Here is a 26,297-nt window from a genome sequence, read left to right on the forward strand (position 1 = left end):
TTCTGATTATCCATTTTCATTTTTAAAATAAAAGGAAGGGTCTAAATCATGAAATATACCCTGGCTGCGTAAGGCATTACAAAATGAAAAAAATGATGTGGGGTCTACAGATTAATTCCTCATGAACTCAGTTGCACCCTTCTCTCTAAATCAGATGTTCATTTTGTTTGAACAACTTACTATGCTCTGAGTGATTAACTTGGGGTGACAGTCCAGTGCAGTACTGAGGGAGTGTTATTTTTTTGATGAGACATTGAATCGAGGTTCCTTCTGACTGTTCGGGTGGATATCAATGATCCCACAATGGTTAGTAAAGAAGAGCAGGAAGTTGCCAAATTGTGCTGGCCAACATTGCTTCCTCAACCATCACCATCTAATCACCTGCTAACCGTTCGTCTTGCTGCTGTTTTTGAAATCTTGCTTTTTGCAAAGTTGGTTGTCACACTTGCTTAGAAAACAAAAATCATTTCATTTCAAATTAATTTGATGCTTTCAGAAACATGATAATGTGTTACATAAATACAAGTCCTTCATTATCATATCAAGGATGTTTATGAGAGTTTATTTTTAATAGTGATCTTTTCTATGGCTATATTATTAATGGTCTCAGTTGCATTGATGTTACTGGATGAACACGAGTTACCTAATGACATCTGCTATGCCAATGGTAAGCATCCAGTTCGCAGTAAGAACTTTTCATTGTCTTTCAGAATCTATACAAAGCAGACCTTGGGTGGTTGAAGGGTATTGGATGGTCTCCTTTGGATTCAATAGAGGTGGCCACCGTCAAAAAAGCTGGAGAGATCCTGAGTGAGAGCAATTACCGTCAGCACCCATCCAAGTTTAAGTTCGGCAGCTTGTCTGACTCCATGGATATGACCCTAGCAAAGCATAATGCACAGATTATGAATAAGGTTGGATTATAATTTTTGGTTAATTGATAAATATATTTTGAATGTCACCCATCAAAGTGCTAATCTTTGTATCTATATTTAATCCTTAGCATGCATACATCGAAGCCTGGGAAGCAGACAAGACTAAAATTCACATCATGCCAGATATTCCGGAGATAGTATTAGCAAAACAGAACCAGATCAGCTGCAGTGACGTAAGTGTATGAAGCCATTTTGAAATGGCACTTGCTCGCTGTGTTAGTCTTTATTGTACATACAGGACCGATCCTGTTTACAGGAAACAGGGCCGAAAACTCAATAGACTGCCAGCTAGTGAAGGATAAATGCTGAAGCCTGGTCTTTAGTCACTTACAAGCTTTTATTGACATAGACCCACCTTGCATACCATGCCACAGCGTCAAAAAAAGAACCCCTCTTTCAGCCTGCTCCTGTGCATGTATTACATGAGCACAGGTGAGTTCCCAGTTGATACCCACCATCTCTATACAATTAACACCCGACTAATGTACAATTCACAAAAGCAGAGGTAAAAGATCTGAAAAAGCCTGGGCTGTAACTTTCAAGCTCCAGGGCAGTGTAACTGGGGGGCTGTTGGCGGGGAGGGGTTACTCCAAAGATGCACCAGATGACCACAATCCCAAACTGGCCCCCACCCCAACCAACCCCAGAGGTTCCCAGGTACGGATTGCATGGCAATCTTACAAACTCCCACTGCGCAACTGCCCTGCACTGGGAGCCATCCGAAAATGAGATTTAAATCACAAACTTCAGATGGTTCTGACTGTATTACGTCAATGGTTACCCAGAAAATGTTAACAGAATTACATTCGCTTCTAGCTTCTGGTAACTATTGTACAGACCCATACCAACCCCACGGGACTGCCCCTCCTCCACCAAACCCCCAGGGAACTCCCCCCACCCGCCGACTTCCCCACCAACAGGACACCATCCCCCCCTACCCCCACAGGATTTCCCCAACCCCTGAACACCCAGGGGACTTCCCTGCCCCACAGGACTCCCCCAACCCCCCACAGGAACCTCCCAACCCATGAGGGACTCCCCCCACCCCCAGACTACTCCACCCACCCATCCACATAGGCCTCCCCATGCTCACCCTGGACGACCCCCTAACTCCCGAACTACACCCACTCCTAAAGCCTGACCTGACCCGACCGACCCCCCCCCCGACCTCCCCCGACTGTCCGATTCTTCCCCCCTGACTGTCCAACCACCCCCCCCCACCCGATGCCAACTGTCCAATTTCACTCCTCCCCCTGACTGCCTGGACCCCCTCTTAACACCCCACAAATTCTGGACACTTCCCTGACAAACCTACCTTCTCCCTGGCTTGAAGTGGCTGGATCTTTAAACTTACCTGATTTACTGTAGCCAGTGCTGTAAAAAAAAAGGGTTGTAGCCTCCTTCTATCCGATTATGCAGTGCTTGACCGAAGGCCTCAGGAACTGCCTTGCACAGTACTCACCTGGCCTCACTCAGATGGTCGGGTGAGACAGGGCCGAGGAGATTTGTAGGTAGGAAAGTAGGAGAAGAGTGGCAATCTGACCCTGATGGTGCATGTTCAGGCCCTTTGTGATAAAAATGGAGCATTTTCTGCCTCGTCTAACTTTGGTAGCAGTCCCTTTAGCTGAGGCACAAAGCAGAATCACTCAAATTTTGGTGGTACCTCTGCTACCAGAATTGCGGTGGAATGGGCTTTCTGCCAACTCATCGGCTTGCTGGCGCTGACTCCAAAAGCCTCTTCAGCAATTCTCAGGCATGTTTCTGGTACTGTTCCTATCTACATCAGGAGTCAGTCTTGTGTATGTGAGAGTGGTTCTGAAAAATGGCTCCAGTAGGCTTAGGATATCATGCAGGGCTGTCTAAATTTCATGAATAAAGGGAGCAAATCAATTGACCTTTCTTGGTTCTATTCCCTTTGGAGAAGGCATGGGAAACATGGAGCTATGAAGTCATATAATATTTCCAATAGCCTGGGATTAAGGCACACATGTTTTTGGCCAATATTGTTAGTCTTCGGTGTAAATAAGATACTAAAGTTGGAAAATTTGACATATGCACATAACTTGCAAGTTATTTTCCTTCCCTCTCCCATACCTGGACAGAGTATCCATGCTGCTATCACCATTTCAAGCAGAAAATTATAAAGAGCGATTTCATGGGTAGGGATTTATTCTTGCGAATTCATACCCAATTTTACACTGTTGACGACGCTGCAACAGAGCCCAAAGTGACTCTGGAAACACTGTGGGTTTGATTCACAACTTAGAAATCAAACTTAGAAATCGATGTTTGTAGGAGGCCAAATCCAGGCCTAGCGTTTGAGCAATGGCAATGAGCTGATGAAGAAGGAGGCCTGCAATGAGGCCATGGAAGTGGTAGAGAGAGTTGCAAATTGCAAGAGAGCTCTTTTCCTGAACCCATGGGGGAGATCCACCAAATTTCAGTGAGATCCAAGCCAATGCGACCAATTTCACAGCCGTAGAGTCAGAAATTTAGATGCCACCATTGCCATGATAGCCACGAGCTATTTAAATGTGCCTATTTCCAGTTAAAGTGCTATGCTCGTGGGCAGGTTCGTGTTAGTGTGGAATAAAATGATGTGCCCTATTGTTTGCCATTGGTAGTAGGAGGAGGGAACAGAGTCTCCCTGGTGGGAAGGAATTGGCTTAAGAAGATACAGTTAAACAGGGCCTAGCTATTTACAGTAGGAGTCTGAGAAAGTGCTAAGAGAGCACAAAGTGGTCTTTGAGCAAGAAGGACCAAATGATAAAATTAGGCGTCACAAAGCTGAAGTCAAGATAAAGGGCAATGTACAACTGAAATTTTGTAAGGCTAGGCCAGTGCATTATACACAGTTACAATTAGTAAGTATAGAGGTAGGTGGAGATCTTGAATAGTTGGTGAAAAGTTGGGGAGTGTGTCTCAGAATGAGACATGATCCAACCAAGGTTCCTTTCCTTCCATGGTCAAACATTCGAAACCATGGGAATGAATACATGTTGACTTCCCTGAAGTGGAAGGGAAAGAGTAAATGTTTTTGTCGATAGCTATAGCAAGTGGATAAATGTTGAGTCTATGCCCAATACCACATGTGCCAAACTATTGAGGTTCTTAGAAGTTGGTTTGCAATTTGCTGCAAACCACCATCTTCTTGAGGGTAACTAGGGATGGGCAATAAATGCTGGCCCAGCCAACAAAGCCCACATCCTGTGAATGAATTTTAAAAAATTATGGATTGTCAGAGGTGTTGGTGTTAGATAATGGTCCACAGCTTACATCAGAAGAGTTTGAAATATTTCTGAGTAAGAATGGATTTAAACACGCTTGAATACCTCCATATCATCCAGTATCGAATGGTGGTGCAGAAAGAAGTGTACAGATTGTGATGAGGTCTTAGCAGAAGTATTTGCTCGGTGACAGTCAATCCTGATGCAATAATTTCCATGATTCTCTTCGACACAGGCTAGAAAATTTTCTATTTCTTACAGGATAACCCCATAGCCTACAATAGGTTGATCACCTCACATGTTATTGGTTAAACACATTACAAGGACAAGGTGTGGTTTTCTTAAGCCTGATGTCAAAAGGAAAATTAAAAAAAGCAAGACAAAGTGAAGATGAGCCATGATACATGAGGCATGAAACTTAAGAGAGTTCAGTGCTGGTCAGAAGGTCATGGTGAAAACCCACCAACATGATAAGCAAAAGTATGTGATTGGAGCTATTGTAAAGAGACTGGGTGCATTCACATACCTTGTGAAGATTTGAGAGAGGCTGCATCAGTTTCATGTAGATAATTTTCTTGAAAGAAGAAATCTGACAAAGGGAAAGCATGAGAAACATCCTCTATTCCAAACTCCTACTACGGCTCAAAATAAAAGAAAGAAAGCGAAAGCCAAAAAGGAACTGAAAATTGGCCAGTATTTCAGAATCCACTGGTAGAGCAAAGTGAGTCAGTGTCTTTGATTAAGACCAATCAATGTCACACTCCTAACCACAAAGGCCGGGGTATTATTTTATATCTTAAAGTATAAATGTTTTTTTAAGTGGGGAGGGAGTGTAGGATAATGGACAGCCACCTCTCTGCTGCTCTAACTGTTCTTTAGAGAGGTATAAGTAAAGTTAGTTCAATAATGGCTGCCTCTGTGAATCCACATGGTGATTTTATCTCAGTACAATGCATAACACTATGACCCTTCACAAAGGTGGGATATGCGGAAACTTTAGAACACTTCTTTAGCCAGCTCATCAAATATCTAAGCCATATTACCCTATCCTCTGCCCCCACATTGACCTCACATCCAAATCTTAGTTGGCTAGTGCGCCCCATTTAACCAGGCTGACCATATGCTAGGTCCTGTAAAAGGTGCGGGGCACAGTAATTTCGACAGCCCCACCAGTGGCCCTGGTCCTCATTATATCAATAGTCTTGTAAGGGGTGAGCACAGCAACATGTCAGAAACTGGGGCACGTAACTAAGACCACAGGCATTATTCACCACAACCTGCCCTGCCACTTTTAGCATTTTATGCACATCGATGCCCAGGTCTCTCTATTCCTGCACATTCTTTGGAATTACCTCTGCTCATTCCTCCTACCAAAATGTGTCATGTTTTTTCATTTTATGATCCTTGACCAGGCATGAGCATACGGTTGGTGATGGAGGGGTGGAGGAGAGTTGATGGGGCACCTATGTTGGAGCATTTTTGGTCTGCTTTGCCTTCAAAGGGTGAATTAAGTTGGGAACCACTGAAGCATCTCTGTGGAAACCAGCAGTGCCCATCTGAACCATAGTAATACCTTCTGCCCTGTAATATGGGGTGGGATGACCATCTTCAGCCACCAGTAAGCTTACAGTTATCTCCCCTACACTCGGCTGATGATGAAATTAAGAACACATTCGAGATCCACTTTTGTTTTGAACCTGATGCTATGAATATTATTTCTTCCCCGTAGAAACTGTACAAACTTGGTATGGAGCATGATAAGAAGAAGGGCTACAAACTACATCCTGACGCCATCTCAATCAAGGCTGCAAAAGCATCCCGAGATATTGCCAGTGATGTAAGTGAACCTGTTTATTTTGAGTCAGAAAAATCTATAAGATTGTGATGCCGGTATGCTTTCTTTAGAATTTTCAAACCTTAATTACACAAATCTAAACTTGATGACTGAATGTAACATTACTCGTTTGATCTCTGCTTTAGTACAAATACAAAACAGCCTACCGCAAGCAGCTTGGCCACCATGTTGGATGCCGCAACATTCAGGATGACCCCAAGATGGTTTGGTCTATGCACGTAGCCAAGATTCAGAGCGACAGGGAATACAAGAAGGACTTTGAGAAATCAAAGACCAAGTTCAACATGCCAGTCGACGTGCTGGACGTCCTGTTGGCCAAGAAATGCCAGACCCTGGTCAGTGACATTAACTACAGACATTACCTACACAAGTGGACCTGTCTGCCAGACCAGAACGATGTGATCCAGGCAAAGAAGGCCTATGAACTGCAGAGCGATGTGAGTACCTCCCTAATAATGTTAAAGTTCCATTTAGAATTCTCAAGAAACTTGGTAAATTGTTGAGTTTGATAAGTATTATTATAATCAAACGGAGGGATTTTCCGCAGCCACCTTCATCTTCTGGTCCCGCCGCAAGTCAATGGACGTCTGTCTGGGGCGCCACCTCGCCCATGGCAGGTACCACCCACCACGGGGCTGGAAAATCCCAGCCAAAAGTATATGGAAGTGGTTAAATTGGTAATTGCATAGGTAGATAGAATTGTGAAGATTTGAGCCAAATTTTAAATTCACAATACTTAATTATTAATACTGGCTATCAATTGTGTTAACATTAATATTGGAATCCATTAAAATATACATTGTTTTATCTATATTTTTTGGGTTGATAAATTTCAACAATTTTTTATCCTTTCATGGAATGTGAACATCGTTGGAAAGGCCAACATTTGCTCCCCATCCTTAACTGCCAACTCTTGCAATGGATGTCAACTCACTGGATTCCTTCAAAGTGGGAGCTGGACCTGTTTCTGGCAGGACAGAGATGACCTGATAGGAAAGTTAGATGAGGCATAGAATTATCAAGACCAGAGTCACGTCCTGATGAAGGCTGAATTTTTGGTGAACCACTTTCTTAAACCGCTGCAGTCCATGTCGTGTAGGTACACCCACAGTGTTGTTAGGGGTGGAGTTCCAGGATTTTGACCCAGCAACAGTGAAGGAACAGCGACATGGTTCCAAGTCAGGATGGTGTGGAGTTTGGCTCCATCAGTGTAAAAATTAGGAGAGAATGCAATTTACAGCTTTTGTGTTCCAGAAAATCTATTGCTCCTTGATCAGGTTATTTGGCCAAGTCAACCAAATGCTCCTCAATCCAGAAGAGGGGCATTTATAGCTTATTATTCAAAAGACCTTGTAGCTATTGGCATAAGAGTGTGGCATCAAGGATTCCTAGCAAAACTGGAGTCAATGGGAATCAGGAGGAAAACTCTCCGCTGGTTGGAGTCATACCTAGCACAAAGGAAGATGGTTGTGGTTGTTGGAGGTCAGTCATCTTGGTTCCAGGAGATCTCTGCAGGGGTTCCTCATGATAGTGTCCTTGGCCCAACCATCTTCAGCTGCTTCATCAATGACCTTCCTTCCATCATAAAGTCAGAAGTGGGCATGTTCGCTGATGGTTGCACAATGTTCAACACCATTTGCAACTCCTCAGATTCTGAAGCAGTCCATGTCCTAAGGCAGCAAGATCTGGACAATATCCAGGCTTGGGCTGACAAGTGGCAAGTAACATTCACGCCACACATGTGTCAGGCAATGACCATCGCCAACAAGAAAGAATCCACCCATCGCCCCTTGATGTTCAATTACCATCACTGAACCCCTCGCTATCAACATCCTGGGGGTTACCATTGACCAGAAACTGAGTTGGACTAGCCCTATGAATACTATGGCCACAAGAGCACGTCAGGGGCTAGGAATCGTGCGATGAGTAACTCACTCCCCGACTTCCCAAACCCTGCCCACCACCTACAAAGCACAAGTCAGGAGGGTGATGGAATACTCCCCACTTGCCTGGATGAGTGCAGCCCCCACAACACTCAAGAAGCTTGACACCATCCAGGACAAAGCAATGCAATTGATTGGTGCCACAGCCACAAACATTCACTCCCTCCACCACCGACGCACAGTGGCAGCAGTGTGTACCATCTACAAGATGCACTGCAGGAATTCACCAAGGCTCCTTCAACAGCATCTTTCAAACCCATGACCACTACCATCTAGAAGGACAAGGACAACAGATAGATGGGAACACCACCACCTGGAAATTCCCCTTCACGTCACTCACCATCTTGACTTTGAAATATATTGTCATTCCTTCACTGTCACAGGGTCAAAATCATGGAACTCCCTTCCTAACAGCACTGTAGATGTATCTACACCACATGAACTGCAGCAGTTCAAGAAGGCAGCTCACCACCACCTTCTCAAGGGCATCTAGGGATGGACCATAAATGCTGGCCCAGCCAGCGAAGCCCACATCCCGTGAATGAATTTAAAATAATCATAAGACATAGGAATAGGATTAGGCCTTTCAGCCTCTTGAGTTTGCTCCGTCATTCAATAAGATCATGGCTGATCTACTATAAATGGCATTATAGTTCCATTATCTCAAGTACAAAACACTTTGGCCAAGTATTTATGGCCCCTCTGGCCTAGCAGGATATTATGGTTCTGCCGGACTGATTGGAGATTTTAATGGCTCACTGCATCTGCCGGGGGTGGGGGGGTAACACAGCGAGGAGAGAGCCGGGAGTTTCAGTGTAAAACAGCGAGGAGAGAGCCGGGAGTTTCAGTGTAAAACAGCGAGGAGAGAGCCGGGAGTTTCAGTGTAAAACAGCGAGGAGAGAGCCGGGAGTTTCAGTGTAAAACAGCGAGGAGAGAGCCGGGAGTTTCAGTGTAAAACAGCGAGGAGAGAGCCGGGAGTTTCAGAGTAAAACAGCGAGGAGAGAGCCGGGAGTTTCAGAGTAAAACAGCGAGGAGAGAGCCGGGAGTTTCAGAGTAAAACAGCGAGTAGAGAGCCGGGACTTTCAGAATGAAACAGCGAGGAGAGAGCCGGGAGTTTCAGAGTAAAACAGCGAGGAGAGAGCCGGGAGTTTCAGAGAAAAACAGCGAGGAGAGAGCTGGGAGTTTCAGAGTTTCAGCGAGGAGACTGGGAGATAAATAAAGTCAAACTGTGACATCAAATGAAAGTCATGAGTTGATTGGTTGATGACAAATTGCTTTTAGGGACTGTGTTTCAAGTGTGGAAATTTAAGAAAAAACAACATCAATTTTTTAAGCAGTCTTTAATTGCCTGGCTTATTATTTAAGATTTAAGAGGGAAGGAAGAAACTAGTGATTTCATTATTTATATTAATTTCACGTGGTAAAGTTTATTGGATTCTAATGTTTCAGTTAGTTCAGTAAGTGCTGGTGAGAAGTGACATTAATTTACTTAATACTTAATCATGTAATTAATTACTTTATTAAGAACACAATAAAAATTGCAAGGCAGGTGATTTGTAGCAATTGCACGATGTGGGAGCACCTTGATGCCAGCGTAAACCAGGACAAGCACGTCTATCGTACAAGCACATCTATAGTAAGTGTTTGCAGTCCAAGCAGTGTCAGCTCAGAATTTATGAGCTGGAGGCTGAGCTGCAGGCACTGTGACATATCAGAGAGGGGCAGAGTTTCCTGGACACTTTGTTCCAGGAGGCTGTCACACCCCTTAGGTCAGGGTCTTCTGATTTGGTCCATGGTCAGGGACAGCAGGGTGTGACTGCAGGTGAGGCAGGTAAGGGGACCCAGAAGGTAGAAATGGAACAGCCACAGTCTGTGTAAGTGTCCAACAATTTTGAGGTTCTTGCAGCTTGCGTGGATGGTAGCAAGGGCTGTAGTGTGGATGAGCGGACTGACCATGGCACCATGGTACAGGGTGCAGGTACAGGTACAAATCATTCTAGTGGGGTGAGTTAATAGGAATGTAGTGGTGCTGGGGGACAACATAGTCAGGTGATAGATATGGTTATTTTCAGCAAAGAGTGAGAGGCCAGATGGCTGTGTTGCCTGCCCAATGCCAGGGTTCAGAACATCTGCTTTGGGCTGGAGAGAGGAGGAGGATCCAGTGGTTGTGGCCCATGTAGGAACCAACAACATAGGTAGTACTAGGAAAGGGGTTCTGCTGAAAGAGTATGAGCAGCTAGGGGCTAAATTAAAAGCAGAATCTCATGGGTAATAATCGCTGAATTATTACCTGAGCTACAAGCAAATTGACATAGGGTAAATAAAATTAAAGAATTGAACGCATGGCTCAAAGATTGGTGTGGGAGAAATGGGTTTCAACTCCTGGGACACTGGCACCAGTTTAGGCAAAGTGGGAACTGTATCATTGGGACGACCTTCACCTGAACCACGCTGGGCTGTGTTCTGGCAAGTTGTATAACTAGGGCGGTAGAGAGGGCTTCGATTTAAATGGGGATATCAAATTTGGGAAGATGTGCTAAATCAAAGAGTAGTGACAAGACAACTGAGAAAGTTATTGATATGGGAAATGATAAACAGACCATGACAGGAAAGGATAGAGAGTACAAATCTAAGAGTAAATCAACAGATAAGGCTAGAGATTGCAAAAATGATAAAAGGACAAAACTAAAGGCTCTGTATCTGAATACACGTAGCATTCGAAATGAAACAGATGAATTGATAGTGCAAACAGAAATAAATTAGTATGATCTGATAGCCATTACAGAGATGTGGCTGCAGGATGAGACAGATTGGGACCTGAATATTGAAGGATACATGACATTTAGGAAGGACAGGAAGCTAGGAAAAGCTGGGTTGATAGCTCTGTAAATTAATTATGGTATTAGCACAATAGAGAATGTTGACCTAAATTCAGGTAAACAGGATGTCAAAGCAGTTTGGGTAACGATGAGGAATGATAAAGGCAAGAAGTCACTTGCAAGGAGTAGTGTATAGGCGCCCTAACAGTAACCACATGGTAGGATGCAGTATACAGGAAGAAATAGTGAGAGCCTGTCAGAAAAGTACAGCGGTAATCATGGGAGACTTTAACCTACATATAGACTGGAAAAATCAGATGGGCAAAGGTAGCCTAGCTGAGGAGTTCATCGAATTTTTTTCAAGATAGTTTCTTAGAACTGCGCATTTTGGAACCAACCAAGCAGCAGGCTATACCTGACCTGGTATTGTGCAATGAGATTGGATTAATTAATTACCTCATAGTGAAGGTGTCCCTAAGTAGCAATGATCATAATATGATTGAATTTTACTTTCAGTTTGAGGGAGAGAAGGATGGGTCCAAGAGTAATATTTTAAACATATTATGTTAAACAAATTATGAGGCTATGAAAGCAGAGCTAGCTCAAGTGAACTGGCAAACCAGGTGAAGGGAAAGGTCAATATAGATCCTGTGGCAAACTTTTAAGGAGATATTTCAGAATATGCAGAATAGATACATTGCAATGAGAAAGGAAAATTCCAAGGGGAGAAGGATACATGACATTTAGGAAGGACAGGAAGCTAGGAAAAGCTGGGTTGATAGCTCTGTAAATTAATTATGGTATTAGCACAATAGAGAATGTTGACCTAAATTCAGGTAACCAGGATGTCAAAGCAGTTTGGGTAACGATGAGGAATGATAAAGGCAAGAAGTCACTTGCAAGGAGTAGTGTATAGGCGCCCTAACAGTAACCACATGGTAGGATGCAGTATACAGGAAGAAATAGTGAGAGCCTGTCAGAAAAGTACAGCGGTAATCATGGGAGACTTTAACCTACAGTTAAAGATCCTTCATTCTTCTGGTGGATAAAGGGATTTAATAGGGAAGCTATTTCCTCTGGTAGGGGAGCCCAAGAGTGGTTAACTAAAAAAGTTAAAGATAGTATCAAACTTAAAGAAAAAACATATAACTGCGCAAAGATGAATGGCAGGTTAGAAGTTTGGACTGAATATTAAAAAAAGCAAAGAAAGACTAAAAGATTAGTAAGGAAGGGAAAAATTAGTGTACGAGAGAAAGCAAGCTAGAAATATAAAACAGATTATAAGGGTTTCTATAGGTATTTTAAAAAAGAAAGGTATTAATAAAGTGAGCGTTGGTCCGAGAGAAAGTGTGGTTGAGCAATTAATAATGGAAAATAAGGGGATGGCAGAGGAATTGAACAGGTATTTTGTATTGGTCTTCACTATAGGGGATATTAGTAACATCCTAGAAATAGCTGTAAAGCAGGAAATGGAAGGGAGGGAGGAACTCAAAAGAAATTAGTCACCAGGGAAGCTGTACTGAGCAAATGGTTGGAGCTATGAGCTGACAAGTCCCTGGGTCTTGATGGATTTCATTCTAGGGTCTTAAAAGAAGTGACTAGTAAAATAGTTGATGCATTGGTTTTAATTTTCTAAAAATCCCTAGATTCGAGGAAGGTTCCATTAGATTAGAAAATACCAAAAAGGGAGGGAGACAGAAAGAAGGAAACTACAAGCTGGTTGGCTTAATGTTTGTCGTAGGGAAAATATTAGAAGCTATTGTTAAAGATGCTATAGCAGGGCACTTAGAAAAGTTCAAGGTAATCAGGCAGAGTCAACATAGTTTTGTGAAAGGGAAATCATGTTTAACTAACTTATTGGAAGTAACTTGAGGAAGTAACATGTGCTATGGATAAGGGGGATGTACTGTACTTAGATTTCCAGAAGGCATTTAATAAGGTGCCACATCAAAAGTTATTGTAGAAAATAAAAGCTCACAGTGTAGGGGGTGACATATTGTAATGGATAGAAGATTGGCCAACTAACAGGAAACAGAGAGTAGGCATAAATGGGTCTTTTTCTGGTTCGCAAGACGTAAAGAGTGGCATGCCACAGGGATCAGTGCTGGGGCCTCAACTTTTTACAATTTATATAAGTGACTTGGATGAAGAGACAGATGGCATGGTTGCTAAATTTGTTGATGACATAAAGATAGGTAGGAAAGTAAGTTGTGAAGAGGACATAAGGAAGCTACAAAGGGACATAGATAGGTTAAGTGAGTGGGCAAAGATCTGGCAAATAAAGTACAATGTAGGCAAATGTGAAACTGTCCATTTTGGCAGGAAGAATAAAAAAAAGCATATTATCTAAATAGTGAGAGATTGCAGAGCTCTGAGATTCAGAGGGATCTGGGTGTCTTAGCACATGAATCACAAAATTAAGGTACAGCAAGTAATTAGGGAAACTAATAGAAAGTTATTGTTTATTGTGAGGGGAATTGAATACAAGAGTAGGGAGGCTATGCTTCAGTTATACCAGGCATTGGTGGGACCACATCAGGAGTACTGGTGACTATATTGGTCTCCTTATTTAAGGAGGATGTAAGTGCACGGGAAACAGTTCAGAGAAGGTGTACTAAACTAATACCTGGAATTGCAGGTTGTCTTATGAGGGAAGTTTGAATAGGCTAGGCTTGTATCTGCTGGAGTTTAGAAGAGTAGGAGAGGACTGGATTGAAACGTATAAGATCCTGAGGGGTCTTGAATGTGGAAAGGATATTTCCTCTTTTGGGAGAATCTAGAACGAGAGGCCACTGTTTCAAGATAAGCGGTCGCCCATTTAAGACAGAAATGAGGAGAAATTTTTTCTCACAGAGGATTTCGAATTCTCTTCCTCAAAAGGCGGTGGAAGCAGAATCTTTGAATATTTTTAAGGCAGAAGTAGATAGCTTCTTGATAAGGGGGTTGAAAGCTTATAAGGGGTAGGCGGGAACGTAGAGCAATCAGGTCAGCCATGACCTTATTGAATGGCGGAGCAGGCTCGAGGGGCCAAATGGCCTACTCCCTGGTCCTAATTCTAATGCTCATATGCGTGTTCATATGTAAGTGAAGTTGATTCTTAGCTTTTAGTTCTGCACAAAAAAATCACTATGTCAGGAGATCACTCTGGCCCTGATAATTCTATGCAACATTTAAATTTCATATGAAGTGATCCCTGCCCTGCCAGAAATAGCCCCAGCTCTCACTTAAGGAATCGAGCAAGTTGACATCCATTGCGCTAATTAGCAGCCTATTCAGAGTTTCACTATTCTCTGGAAAAAGGCTCATTCCTGACATCTAGCCTGGATCTCGCCTCAGACAACTTAAAATGGTGACTCCCTGGTCTGCCGTAATCGTTAATTGTTCCCTTATGTGGAATAAACTGCCAACTCAAATACAGTCTATTCCTTTCATCATCTTATAAATCTTTACTATGATTCTTACAAGGGTAGAAATTACATTTGGTGATATTAGTGGATGAATGCTTAAAGTTATCATTTGCTGTTCTTTTGTCTACTTCATTTAACACAGGAGTTAGCTTGTCCATTCCAATCAGGTAAAATATTCTAATCTATACTTAGGAAGGATTAGGATTTGATTGAATCTCAGATGATTGTGGCTTTTTTCTTTCTTTTCACTTATAAATGGCTTGTGGGTTTGTATTGCAGCTAAAAATAATGAAATGGTCAAATTTGTTCATTCCTTGCTTTATGGTTTAATGTTCCGAGGTACAATTTACCTGACTATACTGTCAAGCTTATGCTGGAATTGCAGGGTGGGTAATTTCATACCTGTTGACATCTTTCTGTCACCACAAGATAGCCAAGGTAATTTTAAAATAGAAAATAGACCAATAGGGGCAAGTTGATTACTTACTTGCCTAGTTAATAAACAGATTGACCATCTGGTAGTTTGTAGGAATTGTCTTGTTTTTAGGGGTCTGGTTCAAAATAACACGTGTAATGCCACAATCAATTAGCAAGAATGGTGAGTAGAACTCTATAAAGGTGTTGAGTTCTCCTTAAGTATTTGTAGGGAGAGTCAGGAATAAAGGGATTGCCCAAGGTTATGTCTCTACCCAGTGAAAACAACAAGATAATGTACTTTTTTTTTGTATGTCTACTGCTTAGATACATTGTCTGAATTTTTTGGAGGAAGCCTCACCACCTATTGCTCAGGTGGGCACAGGACCCTGGGGCAGAAATTTGCCAGTAGTGACTAGTTAACAGGCTGCTGCTGGGTCCGCTATCCAATTGAGGATGCTGGCCCACACCACCCCCCCCCCCACCCCGAGACCCCTTTGCCCAGAGCTGCCAGCCCAATCAGAGGGCCAGCAACCTTGGCAGTACCACTGCGGGTGGTCAGGCTGCAGCATGAGGGAGAGGGCACCTCAATGCTGAGGCCTCCTGAAAGGCAGGTAAGTTCTCCTGTGGAATCTGGGGCCAGGTAGGCCTTGGCGATTGGGTGGTGGGGCTGTGGAGTTTATTACAGCATCGGTGAATTAGACCATTGCCGACACGGGTGCCACCAGTCTTTAATTGGCAGTTTGCGCATGGCAGGCCCTGTTGACTTGGACAAAATGCCTGCTGGGACAGGAAGTGGACCTTAATTGAGCCCTTAAGTTGCTCAATTGGCCGCTCATGGCAATATGCCATGGTGGTGGGAAGACTTTGGTCGCCCATCCCAATACCTTCCCCTGCCTTCTTATCTGCACCCCCCCACTTCCCAGACCGTGTACAAAGGGCTGGGAAAATTCAGCCCATTGTGTGTGTGAAATGCTGAGCCAGACACAGTAAAGGAATTGAGTTGCAAATTTTGGTATGTCTGATTCAGGTTCAAATAATTTTACATGCCATTAAAATAATGGACAGAGAAATCTGCTCACACTGACAGCAGTAATTTTTAGCCTTTTGTCATGTAGAAACAAAATGTGAAAAATTGCTTGCACGGTCAGATGCCAAAGGGCTTGGTTGTTGCACATAATACTTTGCGCAGCTAAGGTGACCTTAGACTGAGCACACAGCACGTGCACTTTGAACTTGTTCAACTTTAAATTTGTGCCTAGTCCTCTTTCAACCGCTTGCGTACTTGTTTCTCCTCACCATCCTAAACCAAACAATTCTTGTGACCCCAGCTGTTGTACAAATCAGACCTGGAATGGCTTCGTGGTATTGGATGGTCTCCTTCTGATTCGCTGGACGTTCAGAAAGCTAAGAAAGCTGGAGAGATCCTGAGCGAAAACAGTTATCGTCAACCCCCTAGCAAGTTTAAGTTTACAAGCATTCTTGATTCCCTTGACCTGGTTTTAGCCAAGAACAATGCTCTACATCTCAATAAAGTAAGTAATATCATGGATTCTTGACAAAAGCAGATTTTACTTTCCATTTCAGATTTTTTTCTCAGGGGGCATTGACCTTAAAAAATCTTTCTGGTAAGTACAAAATGAAAATATGTGTCATTTTAACATCACGGCTTTGGAATTGTAGGATAAGTTTTTAAAAATGCTCAATGCATTATTCTGAAATCATGTTGCATGCTGTTTTAATGGGGACATCATACAGACATGGCAAAATTGTGACACTGCAAGTAGGTATGACACGAGGAATTCTTACCATTCCATGATTTTTGATATCTTAAAAATATTTTATATATTTTGAGATATGAAAAGCTTATCATGCAGCTTGCAGCTTGAATCTTTGACTCTTGGACATTGGGTGACGCATTGCACTTTGGAAGAATATAGGTGGAATTGCTCTCCCATCAGTAAGGAAACATTCTGGCCCAAAATAGTTTGCCAAACATCTGCAGAACCTTCAGATCTTTGACAAAAACTAAAGCTGTCACACTGATGCCAAAAACATATGATCATTTCTCTTGCTCCTTTTTGTTTTACAGCAATTGTACACAGAAGCTTGGAATAAGGATAAGCTCAATGTTCATGTCATGCCAGACACTCCCGAAATTATTCTGGCCCAAAACAATTCTGCCAATGTCAGCCAGGTATGAATCTCTGTGACTGAAATGATTGAAATATGATTCTACTAATTGATCAGAAGCAAAACCTGATGTAAATCACGTTTGTTTGTCCATTTTAGAAACTGTATCACAAAGCGTGGGAGGAATCCAAGCGAAAAGGCTATGACTTACGAGCTGATGCTATTCCAATCAAGGCTGCGAAAGCCTCCAGAGACATTGCAAGCATGGTAAGATAGTTTATCAACCAGTGTGCACCATGTTAATTCTATTTACAAGCCAGATGTTAAAATAACCACTGCTGGTTCACCAAAAATGGGGAAAGGTAAAGTTATCCTCTTTCTTCACAATCAGTACAAATACAAAGAAGCCTACCGCAAGCAGCTTGGCCACCATGTTGGATGCCGCAACATTCAGGATGACCCCAAGATGGTTTGGTCCATGCACGTAGCCAAGATTCAGAGCGACAGAGAGTACAAGAAAGACTTTGAGAAATCAAAGACCAAGTTCAACATGCCAGTCGACATGCTGGACATCCTGTTGGCCAAAAAATGCCAGACCTTGGTCAGCGATATTGACTACAGACATTACCTACACAAGTGGACCTGTCTGCCAGACCAGAACGATGTGATCCAGGCAAGGAAGGCCTATGAACTACAGAGCGATGTGAGTACTTCTCATTATTTTGCCTCCATATTACTTAAGATAAAGCTAACTTATACATTTGCTTTTGTTATGTGTTACAAAACTAAAGAAGGAGGCTTGAAATTGATTTAAGGAGAACATGGAACTAAAATAATGGAACAACGCTGAATGATTGGAAATAAAAGCCAACACAATCCCATTATTATGTCCCAAGGATTGTGAATTTTCTGATACAATAGAATCGTAGAAGCTCACATCACAAAAGAAATCATTTGCTCCATCATATCTATGTTGACCCTTTACTAGGTCAACCCAAAAATATAATCTGAGTTGCATGTTCTCTGTCTCTAGATCCTTCCTCAGCTTCAAATATTTATCGAATTGCTCTTGAAAGATGCATCAACCATTCCTTGGTGTAAAAATACTCCATGCTCAACAATCCTGAGTAAAGACATTTCCCTAATCTGTCTCCTCATTTTCTGAGTGGCAATTTCGCATCATCATGGACTCTGCAACTAGAGGAAATCATTTTTTTATTCATTCACGGCATGTGGGCATCGCTGGCTGGGCCAGCATTCATTGCCCTTTCCTTACTGCCCTTGAGAAGGTGGCGGTGAGTTGGATCCTTGAACTGCTGCAGTCCATGTGGTGTAGGTACACCCACAGTGCTGTTAGGGAGGGAGGCTAGGATTTTGACCCAGTGACAGTGAAGGAACAGCAATATATTTCCAAGTGAGGATGGTGAGTGGCTTGGAGGGGAACTTCCAGGTGGTGATGTTCCTATGTGTCTGCTGCCCTTGTCCTCCTAAATGGTAGTGGTAGTGGGTTTGTAAGCTGTTGTCTAAGAAGGCTTGGTGAGTTGCTGCAGTACACCTTGTAGATAGTACACACTGCTGCCACTTTGTGTTGTGGTGGAGGGAATTAATGTTTGTGGAAGGGGTGCCAATCAAACGGACTGCTTAGTCCTGGATGGTGTCAAGCATCCTGAGTGTTGTTGGAGCTGCACTTATCCATGCAAATACGTGGTATTCCATCACACTCCTGAGTTGTGCCTTGTAGATGGTGGACAGGCTTTGGAGAGTCAAGAGGCGAGTTACTTGCTGCAGGATTCCTAGCCTCTGACCTGCTCGTGTAGCTACAATATTCATATAACAGCCAGTTCAGTTTCTGGTCAATGATAACCCCCAGGATGGTGATAGAGGGGGATTCAGCAATGGTAATGCCATGAAATGTCAAGGGATGATGGTTAGATTCTCTCTTGTTGAAGGTGGTCATTGCCTGGCCCTTGTGTAGCATGAATGTTACTCGACATTTGTCAGCCCAAACCTGGATATTGTCCAGGTCTTTCTGCATTTGGACAGGGACTGCTTCAGTATCTGAGGAGTCTCAAATGGTGCTGAACATTGCGCAATCATCAGCAAACATCCCCACTTCTGACATTATGATGGAGGGAAGGTCATTGATGAAGCAGCTAAAGATGGTTGGGCCTCATACACTACTCATATACTACTCTGAGGAACTCCTGTAGTGATGCCCTGAAACTGAGATGATTGACTTCCAACAACCACAATCATCTTCCTTTGTGCTAGGTATGACTCCAACCAGTGGAGAGTTTTCCCCCTGATTCCTATTGATTCCAGTTTTGCTAGTCCTTTTTCACTATATCAAAACCTATATATACATAAACTCCTCTTAGCTGCCTGCTACAGTGGAAATAGTCTCAACATTTTACATCTATCCTTTTAATTATAGTTTCCAATCCCTGGCATTATTCTGGTGAATCTTCACATACGCTTTATGAGCTTAGGTGTATTATCTCATAGGTGTCCATTAAATTGCAGCTACAACCTGTTTGTCCATCCCATTAGGCTTTCTATTTACTCCTGAAATCATATTTGCCAAATGCACTACATTTTTATCATAGCACTTTTGGGTATCATACACCTTATGCCCAAGTCCAAATCCTTTATCTATGTGAATCACGAAAGTGAACCCAACAGTTCTGTGGAGCACCAATTCCAAATCCTTCCCCAACCTGATCAACATGCATTTACCTTAATCCGCGATTTCCTGTTCATCAACCAACTTTCCTTCCATGCTGCTGCATCTCTATTTATACCACATGCCTGAACCTTAGAGCGCACCTACCATGAGATACATTCTGTAAAATTTATTTACATGACATCTACTTCATTCCCATTATTCAATTTAAAAAATGAGCTCAGTTGAATTTATCAAATGCAACTTGCCTTTAATAAACTCATGTCTATGATCAACCAGTACATTTCTAAATGTCATCCATTTTATCACAAATTATTCTGGATTCTTGACAACAGACTAACTGGTCTATGATTATCTGGTATATCCTTCTGCCTCTTTGTGAACAAAAATGTCAAATTGACTATTGCCAACTCCCAAGGAACCATCTACATGCCTAAAGAGACTTGAAAGATTGTGGGCAGATCTATTATTGCTAATTTTGGGTATGCTACTTTTTTCAGAAACAAATCCATTTCTACAACTATATTTGAATATTCATCCACACCCTTCCCTAGCACATGTACATTTTTACTTCCACCATTGTCAAAACTAACACATTTGGCTGGATTTTAACTCTGAGCCAGTTTTTGGTCAGGTGATTTTGAAATTCCAGAAATAAGGCCTCTGCTAGTTTAACTCATGGGCTGTACCACAGAAATCATGCAAGCGATGAGTGGAGGCGTGCAAGTCCGCAGGAGGGAAACCCTACACTTTACTTGTTGGTCCTGATCCACTGGGTCCTATAAAGAAGGTTTAAAAAAAACTTAACTTCTTGGCACTCCTGTGCCAGTTTGGCTGTCAGGGAACTCACTGGCACTTCCTGCTCATTCTGACGAGTTAAAATTGAAGTGCTGTTCTGACAATGTCAATAGAACCTGACATGCAAATGTTAAAAAGGACTTTGCCAGCTTTGGGTGAATGAGCAGGTAGGGTTATAGTCAACACCCAAATATTTGCTCGATATCTTCACCCTTCATCATTCAACATTTCCCTTCAACCCTGAATGGTTTTACCTTCTCCTTCCTTCAAATGCATGTTAAAACCCTTACTACTTCCTTTTATATTAGGCTAACCTTTCCTCCTAATCTCCTTTAGTCCTTCCTATCTCTCTTTTTAACTTCTGACTTTCTATTTTTCATGTGATTTTTGTTCCAGCACAGAATTGAGGTGGAGGGCAATGGACATTCAGCCCATTGTGTCTGCACTGGATCTCTGAATGAACAATTCATTGAGTGCCATTACCCTCCCTTCTCCCTGTGACCCTGTACATTCTCCCTCTTCAAATAATAATCCAATACCCTCTTGAATGCCTCGAATGAACCTGCCTCCACCACACTCACAGGCAGCACTTTCCAGATCTTAACAACTCGCTGTATTTAAGTTTCTCCTTATGTCTGCAATGCTTCCTTTGCCAATTACCTTAAATCTGTGCCCTCTGATTCTTGATCCTTCCACCAGTAAGAACAGTTTCTCCCTATTTACTCTATCCAGATCCCTCATAATTTTGAATACCTCTAGCAAATCTCCTCTTAGCCTTCTCCAAGGAACAGAGACCCAATTTCTCCAATATCCATGTAACTGAAGTTTCTTATCCCTGGAGCCATTCTGTGCACTCACTAAAGCCTTGATATTTTTCCTAAAGTGTTTTTGTTACTCTTAAACTGAACATAACAACAATATTCTGTGTTAGTTATGAGCATGTTAATAAAGGCAATCCAGTTTGATCAGAATTTGCTTTATATTCACTGTGGTTTGATGACTTGCTCATGTCCCTTGCAGTTGCTGTACAAGTCTGATATGGAATGGATCCGTGGCTGTGGATGGATGCCCAATGGTTCTCTCGATATTAAGAGAACACAGAGAGCCCAGGAGATCCTCAGTGAGCGCCATTACCGCCAGCGTCCCGAATCGTTCAGCTTCACCAGCATTGTTGACCATCCCAGCCTAGTCCAAGCTAAAATCAACTCAAACCTGCTGAGTGATGTAAGCATCATTGTGGCTTTTTTTTTAAATGTCCAGTGACAAAATAGACATAAACTTTCATTGTGTTCAAACAAAGTGTTTGCCATTGGCTGCTACGGCTGCTTATGATGATTCAATATGGATCTTTTAAAGACATTCATATTCCAATTGTAGAATATTTTACCTCTAGGCAGTGAAATATGTTCTCTTGCAAAATTGTTAACAAATACTTAAAGTGGACTGTTGTTATAAGATTAAAGAACCCAAATTGTGCAATCCTATTAATTAATATAATTATTGGATCAAATCCTTTGAACAGACATGTCAGTCTAACATGTATTAGGCTAACATTTCCTCCTATTCCCCTTTAGTCCTTCTAATTGCTCTTTTTAATTTCTGACTTTCCATTTTTTTCATGATTTTTATTTTAATAATGTTTGATTCAGCTTCAGGATATATGTTTTAAGGATGGGGAGCCTCCTGCAAGGTGTTTTAAATTCATTTGCTGTCACTCCTCGACAAACAGAATGCTAGAAGTGCCTTGTTAGTTTGTGTAAAATGCTGGGGCCTCAGCAATTTACAATCTATGTTAATGACTCCAATAAAGAGACAGAATAATGTATTAAAGTTTGCTGATGATACCAAGCACAAGCGTACTCATTTATTTAACTTCTGCAGACTTGAAGTCAGGCCCTCAGAATTGCACAGAGAGTCGGTAACACTCTCACCTCTGAGTTGGAAGGTTGAGGGTTCAAGCCCCGTTCAGAGACTTGAGTATAAAAATCTAGGTTGACTCTTCAGTGCAGTATTGATGGAGTTGTTAAGTGCTATTTTTCAGATGAAATGTTAAACTGAGGCCCCATCCGCTCTCAGATGGATGTAAAAGATCATATGGCACTGTTTCGAAGAAGAACAGGGGAGATACCCTGGTGTCCTGTGGCCTAGCCAATATCAACATCAAAAAGCAGATTATCTGGTTGTTATCACATTGTTGTTTGTGGGACATTGCTATGTACAAATAGGCTGTCACATTTCCTACATTACAACAGTGACAAGTGCTTCAAGATGCTTTGGGTGTCATGGAGTCATGAAAAATGCTATATAACTTCACATATAGTGTATATATTATATAGATCTATTAGATGTAATATAGATATATAGAAATATCAAAGTATCTTTCTTTTTTCAAACAGGTTTGCAGAAGGTTTACCTTCTCCCTTCCCCTCTGAGAACTCCTTAACAAGGTTGTATTTTGGATAAGGTTATGATATTGGCATTATGTCACAGGCTGCTTCTCTTGCAGCGTCACCAAAAACAATTCAAAGAAATAGAAGCATTTCAGCTGTTCCGTGAAAAGCTAATTTGATATATTGATAGGACATGAAAGATATGATATTCACAATAATATCTATTTGGACTTCTTATTAGGTGTTCTTTGTTTCCCTTACAATTTCACCTGTCTCCTCATCTGCTATATGCTTGATTGGAGTGGTGCCCCAATTGTCTCTCTCTAATAGAGAGAGAGGTATGCCTACGGTCCCTTGTGGACTATGGCTTATTACTTACCTACCTACTTCAATCAATAAAAGGTTAGAAAGTGTAACTCTATAACATTGCTTAGGCAGAGGTTTTCAATGGCTGTTCATAGAAAAGAGTGGTGTGTAAGAGTTTGTTGCACATGTTAAAACAAGCATTAGATTTTGTCAGGTCATTATTGGAAGAATAACAGATCCATTCTTTTCCCTATCTTTAGCGTCTGTACCATAGTGCTTGGGAGAATGACAAGATTATAATTCACCTTCCAAATGATACGCCTGAGATGCTGCTGTCTAAACAGAATTCTGTCAACATCAGTTCGGTAAGAAATATACAACATTCTATTGTCAGTTAATGAGTAGCACACAATTATCATGGTTTCCATTTTCTTCTTCTCGCTCATTGTGCAATTACTTGTGTTGTGATTTGTAGCTCTTGTGGCAAAAACTATGCTTATGTTTCTGTATAATTGTGAAGACTAAGGTCACAACTGATATGCCTTTTAAGAATGGGAGCCTCCTGCAAGGTGTTTTTAATTCATTTGATGTCATTCCTCCACAAACAGAATGGTAGAAGTGCCTTGATAGTTTGTGTAAAACATAGATGTATTTTAACTGTATTTCTTTGTGTTGCTGAAGCTATTACTTGAAAAATGACACAATTCCCAGTGGTGTCATTAGATAGTAATCAAGAAGGAAACACTGGCTTATACTTCCCTCCTAGCGACAGAGAGTAATATATCAAAGTTTGCCGATGATACCAAGCTAGGTGGGAAGATAAGCTGCAGGGAAGACAGAGAGAAGCTGCAAAGAGATATAGCCAGGTTAAGTGAGCGGGCAACAAGATGGCTGATGGAATACAATATAGGGAAGTATGAAGTTATTCACTTTGGCTGCAAGAATAGAAAAGCAGAATATTTTTAAACACCGTGAAACTTGTTAGTGTTGATGTTCAAACAGCCTTGGGTATGCTGGTAAAAGGAACACAGAAAGTTAGCATGCAGGTGCAGCAAGCAATTAGGAAGGCAAATGGCAAAGGGATCGGAGTACAAGAATAAAGAAGTCTTGCTACAGTTGAACAGGGTTTTGGTGAGACTGCATCTAGAGTATTGTGTGCAGTTTTTCTCGCCACATTTAAAAAGGGATATACTTGCATTGGAGGTGGTACAGCGAAGGTTCACTGTATTGGGATAAGTGTGTTGTCCTATGATGAGAGGCTCGGTAAATTGGGCTTCCATTCTCTGGAGTTTAAAAGAATGAGAGGCAATCTCTTTGAAACCTACAAAATTCTGAGGGGGCTTGATAGGGTAGACCAGGCTTGTCCTACATATGACCCATGGGCTTGATGCAACCTGCAAAACCCCTCCATGTGGCCTCCAGTGCCAATTTTCAAAATGCCAGCTGAACAGAGAACTTGGAATGGATGATTCTGCAAGGAGCGGCTCCTGCAATCTCTGACTGTTTCTATCCCACATTTGATAGGCTCACTCACTCACTATCAGCAGCATATGTGAGAGAGAAACAATCAGTGGCTGGAGGAGCAGCGAACACTGGCAGCAGTGAGCTCAGGACTTGGGGAGCAGATTGCAATGGAGCAAAGTGCCAGGGAATGGAGCACTGGGGACCACAGTGCTGGGGAGCAGGGTGCTGGGGCCCCAGGCAGGAGAGGCTGGTCCCGAGACCTGGGATTGAAATGCTGTGGAGCCGCAGGTCAGGGTGTTGGGGGTAGATTTGAGGAAGTGGAGGTGGGGGGGGGGCGGTGGTAGAGGCTGACTGGCTGGCTGCTGTGTTTGCAAGATTGAGTGTGTGTGCACGTATGGGAGTGAGAGAGTGAGTGAGTGAGAATGTGTGTGTTGGAGTGAGAGAGTGAGTGTGTGTGTGTGTGTGTGGGAGCGAGTGTGTATATGTGTGGGAGTGAGAGAATGTGTGTGTGTATGTGCATGGGGCTGAGAGAGTGAGTATGTATGTGTGTTGGAGTGAGAGAGTGAGTTTGTGCGTGTCTGCAAATAGCAGTGAGAGTGCATGAGTGAGAATGTGTGTGAGAGTGCGAGAGAGTCTGTTTGTGTGTGTGTGTGTGTGTGTGTGTGTGTGAGAGAGTGTCATAGATATAGTCATAGAGTCTTACAGCACACTTCGGCCCATCATGTTGATGCTGGTCATCAAGCCCCTTTCTACTCCAATTCCATTTTCCAGCACTTGGTCTGTATTCTTGTACACTATGGCATTTCAAGTATTCATCTAAATACTTCTTGAACGTTGTGAGGGTTCCTGCCCATACCACTCTTCCAGGCAGTGAGCTCCAGATAACCCCTACCCTCTGAGTGAAAACATTCTTTTATGCTGTGTCACCTCCGCTCTCCTCGTGCTCTTTACTCTCCTTGCATTCTTTTATTTTGTATCACCGCCACTCTCCTCACATTCTTTTATCCTGTATCACCAGCGTTCTCCTCACGCTCTTTTATCCACTGTCACCGCTGCTCTCCTCACGCTCTTTTATCCACAGTCACTGCTGCTCTCCTTGTGTTATTTTATCCTGTATCACCACCTATGTGAGTGAGTAACTGCGAATTTTGGGAGTGAGTGAGCGACTGCGTCTGTGCGGGACTGAGAAAGTAAGTGACTGTGTGTGTGCGGGAGTGAGAGTGTGACTCTGTGCCTGCCTTACTCCCAGTCTCAGGTTTCTCACTCACTGTCACCACCACACGCCAGCGCATACACACACTCATTCACTATGGGTGAGGGTGAGTGAATGAGCACCCTGAGACTGGGAGTAAACCTGGCACGCACACTCTGACCCTCTCACACTCTGGTCACTTTTTCTTTAACAACTTAATGCTATGACATTGCTTTCTGTTTGCTCAGAAATTGTTTATTCTCTTAATATCTCAACTTCTTTTTGAAATTCAGTTTAAAGTTTTGCCAAACCTTATTTTTCCACAATTTGCTTATTGACCCCTTGAGTGTTGACCATAGCCACTGTCGGGGTAGTGTTGAGTGTTGGCTGGGCAGGGGAAGTGGTCTTTAAGTTCACAATGGCTTGCTATCTGTGCCTAACGTTTGACTGATGTTTCATTATTCCTCTTTTATACTGTGTAGAAATTATATAAACTCAACTGGGAAGAATCTAAGAAGGAAGGATATGATCTGAGGAATGATGCCATCCCAATCAAGGCTGCAAAAGCTTCCCGAGACATTGCTAGTGATGTAAGTATGCACATGCGGTTATCTGATGCTATTAAATTGTGAGAGTGTTGCTTAAGTATGTGTTGATTAAAGCAATTTTTCCAATTATAAGATAAAAGCCAAGGTCCTACAATAACATAGCATCAAACTGTGTATGCTGTG

At 42.4% G+C, this 26,297-nt stretch overlaps 1 protein-coding gene across 42 annotated transcripts in view; it reads left to right on the forward strand.

The window, feature by feature from the left end:
• The window catches only part of neb (nebulin), a 284,616-nt gene that overhangs the window by 121,995 nt on the left and 136,324 nt on the right, over positions 1-26,297 (forward strand). For all 42 annotated transcript variants that reach the window (XM_041201321.1, XM_041201334.1, XM_041201338.1 and 39 more), the window contains 11 exons: positions 711-914; positions 1,004-1,108; positions 5,892-5,999; positions 6,143-6,454; positions 15,932-16,135; positions 16,693-16,797; positions 16,893-17,000; positions 17,125-17,436; positions 21,235-21,438; positions 23,171-23,275; positions 26,049-26,156. In XM_041201321.1, the coding sequence (XP_041057255.1) occupies positions 711-914; positions 1,004-1,108; positions 5,892-5,999; positions 6,143-6,454; positions 15,932-16,135; positions 16,693-16,797; positions 16,893-17,000; positions 17,125-17,436; positions 21,235-21,438; positions 23,171-23,275; positions 26,049-26,156 (1,875 nt within the window). The remainder of the gene's footprint in view (positions 1-710; positions 915-1,003; positions 1,109-5,891; positions 6,000-6,142; positions 6,455-15,931; positions 16,136-16,692; positions 16,798-16,892; positions 17,001-17,124; positions 17,437-21,234; positions 21,439-23,170; positions 23,276-26,048; positions 26,157-26,297) is intronic.

Source organism: Carcharodon carcharias, chromosome 12 (genome assembly GCF_017639515.1).
Source record: "Carcharodon carcharias isolate sCarCar2 chromosome 12, sCarCar2.pri, whole genome shotgun sequence".
NCBI classification, from domain to species: domain Eukaryota; kingdom Metazoa; phylum Chordata; class Chondrichthyes; order Lamniformes; family Lamnidae; genus Carcharodon; species Carcharodon carcharias.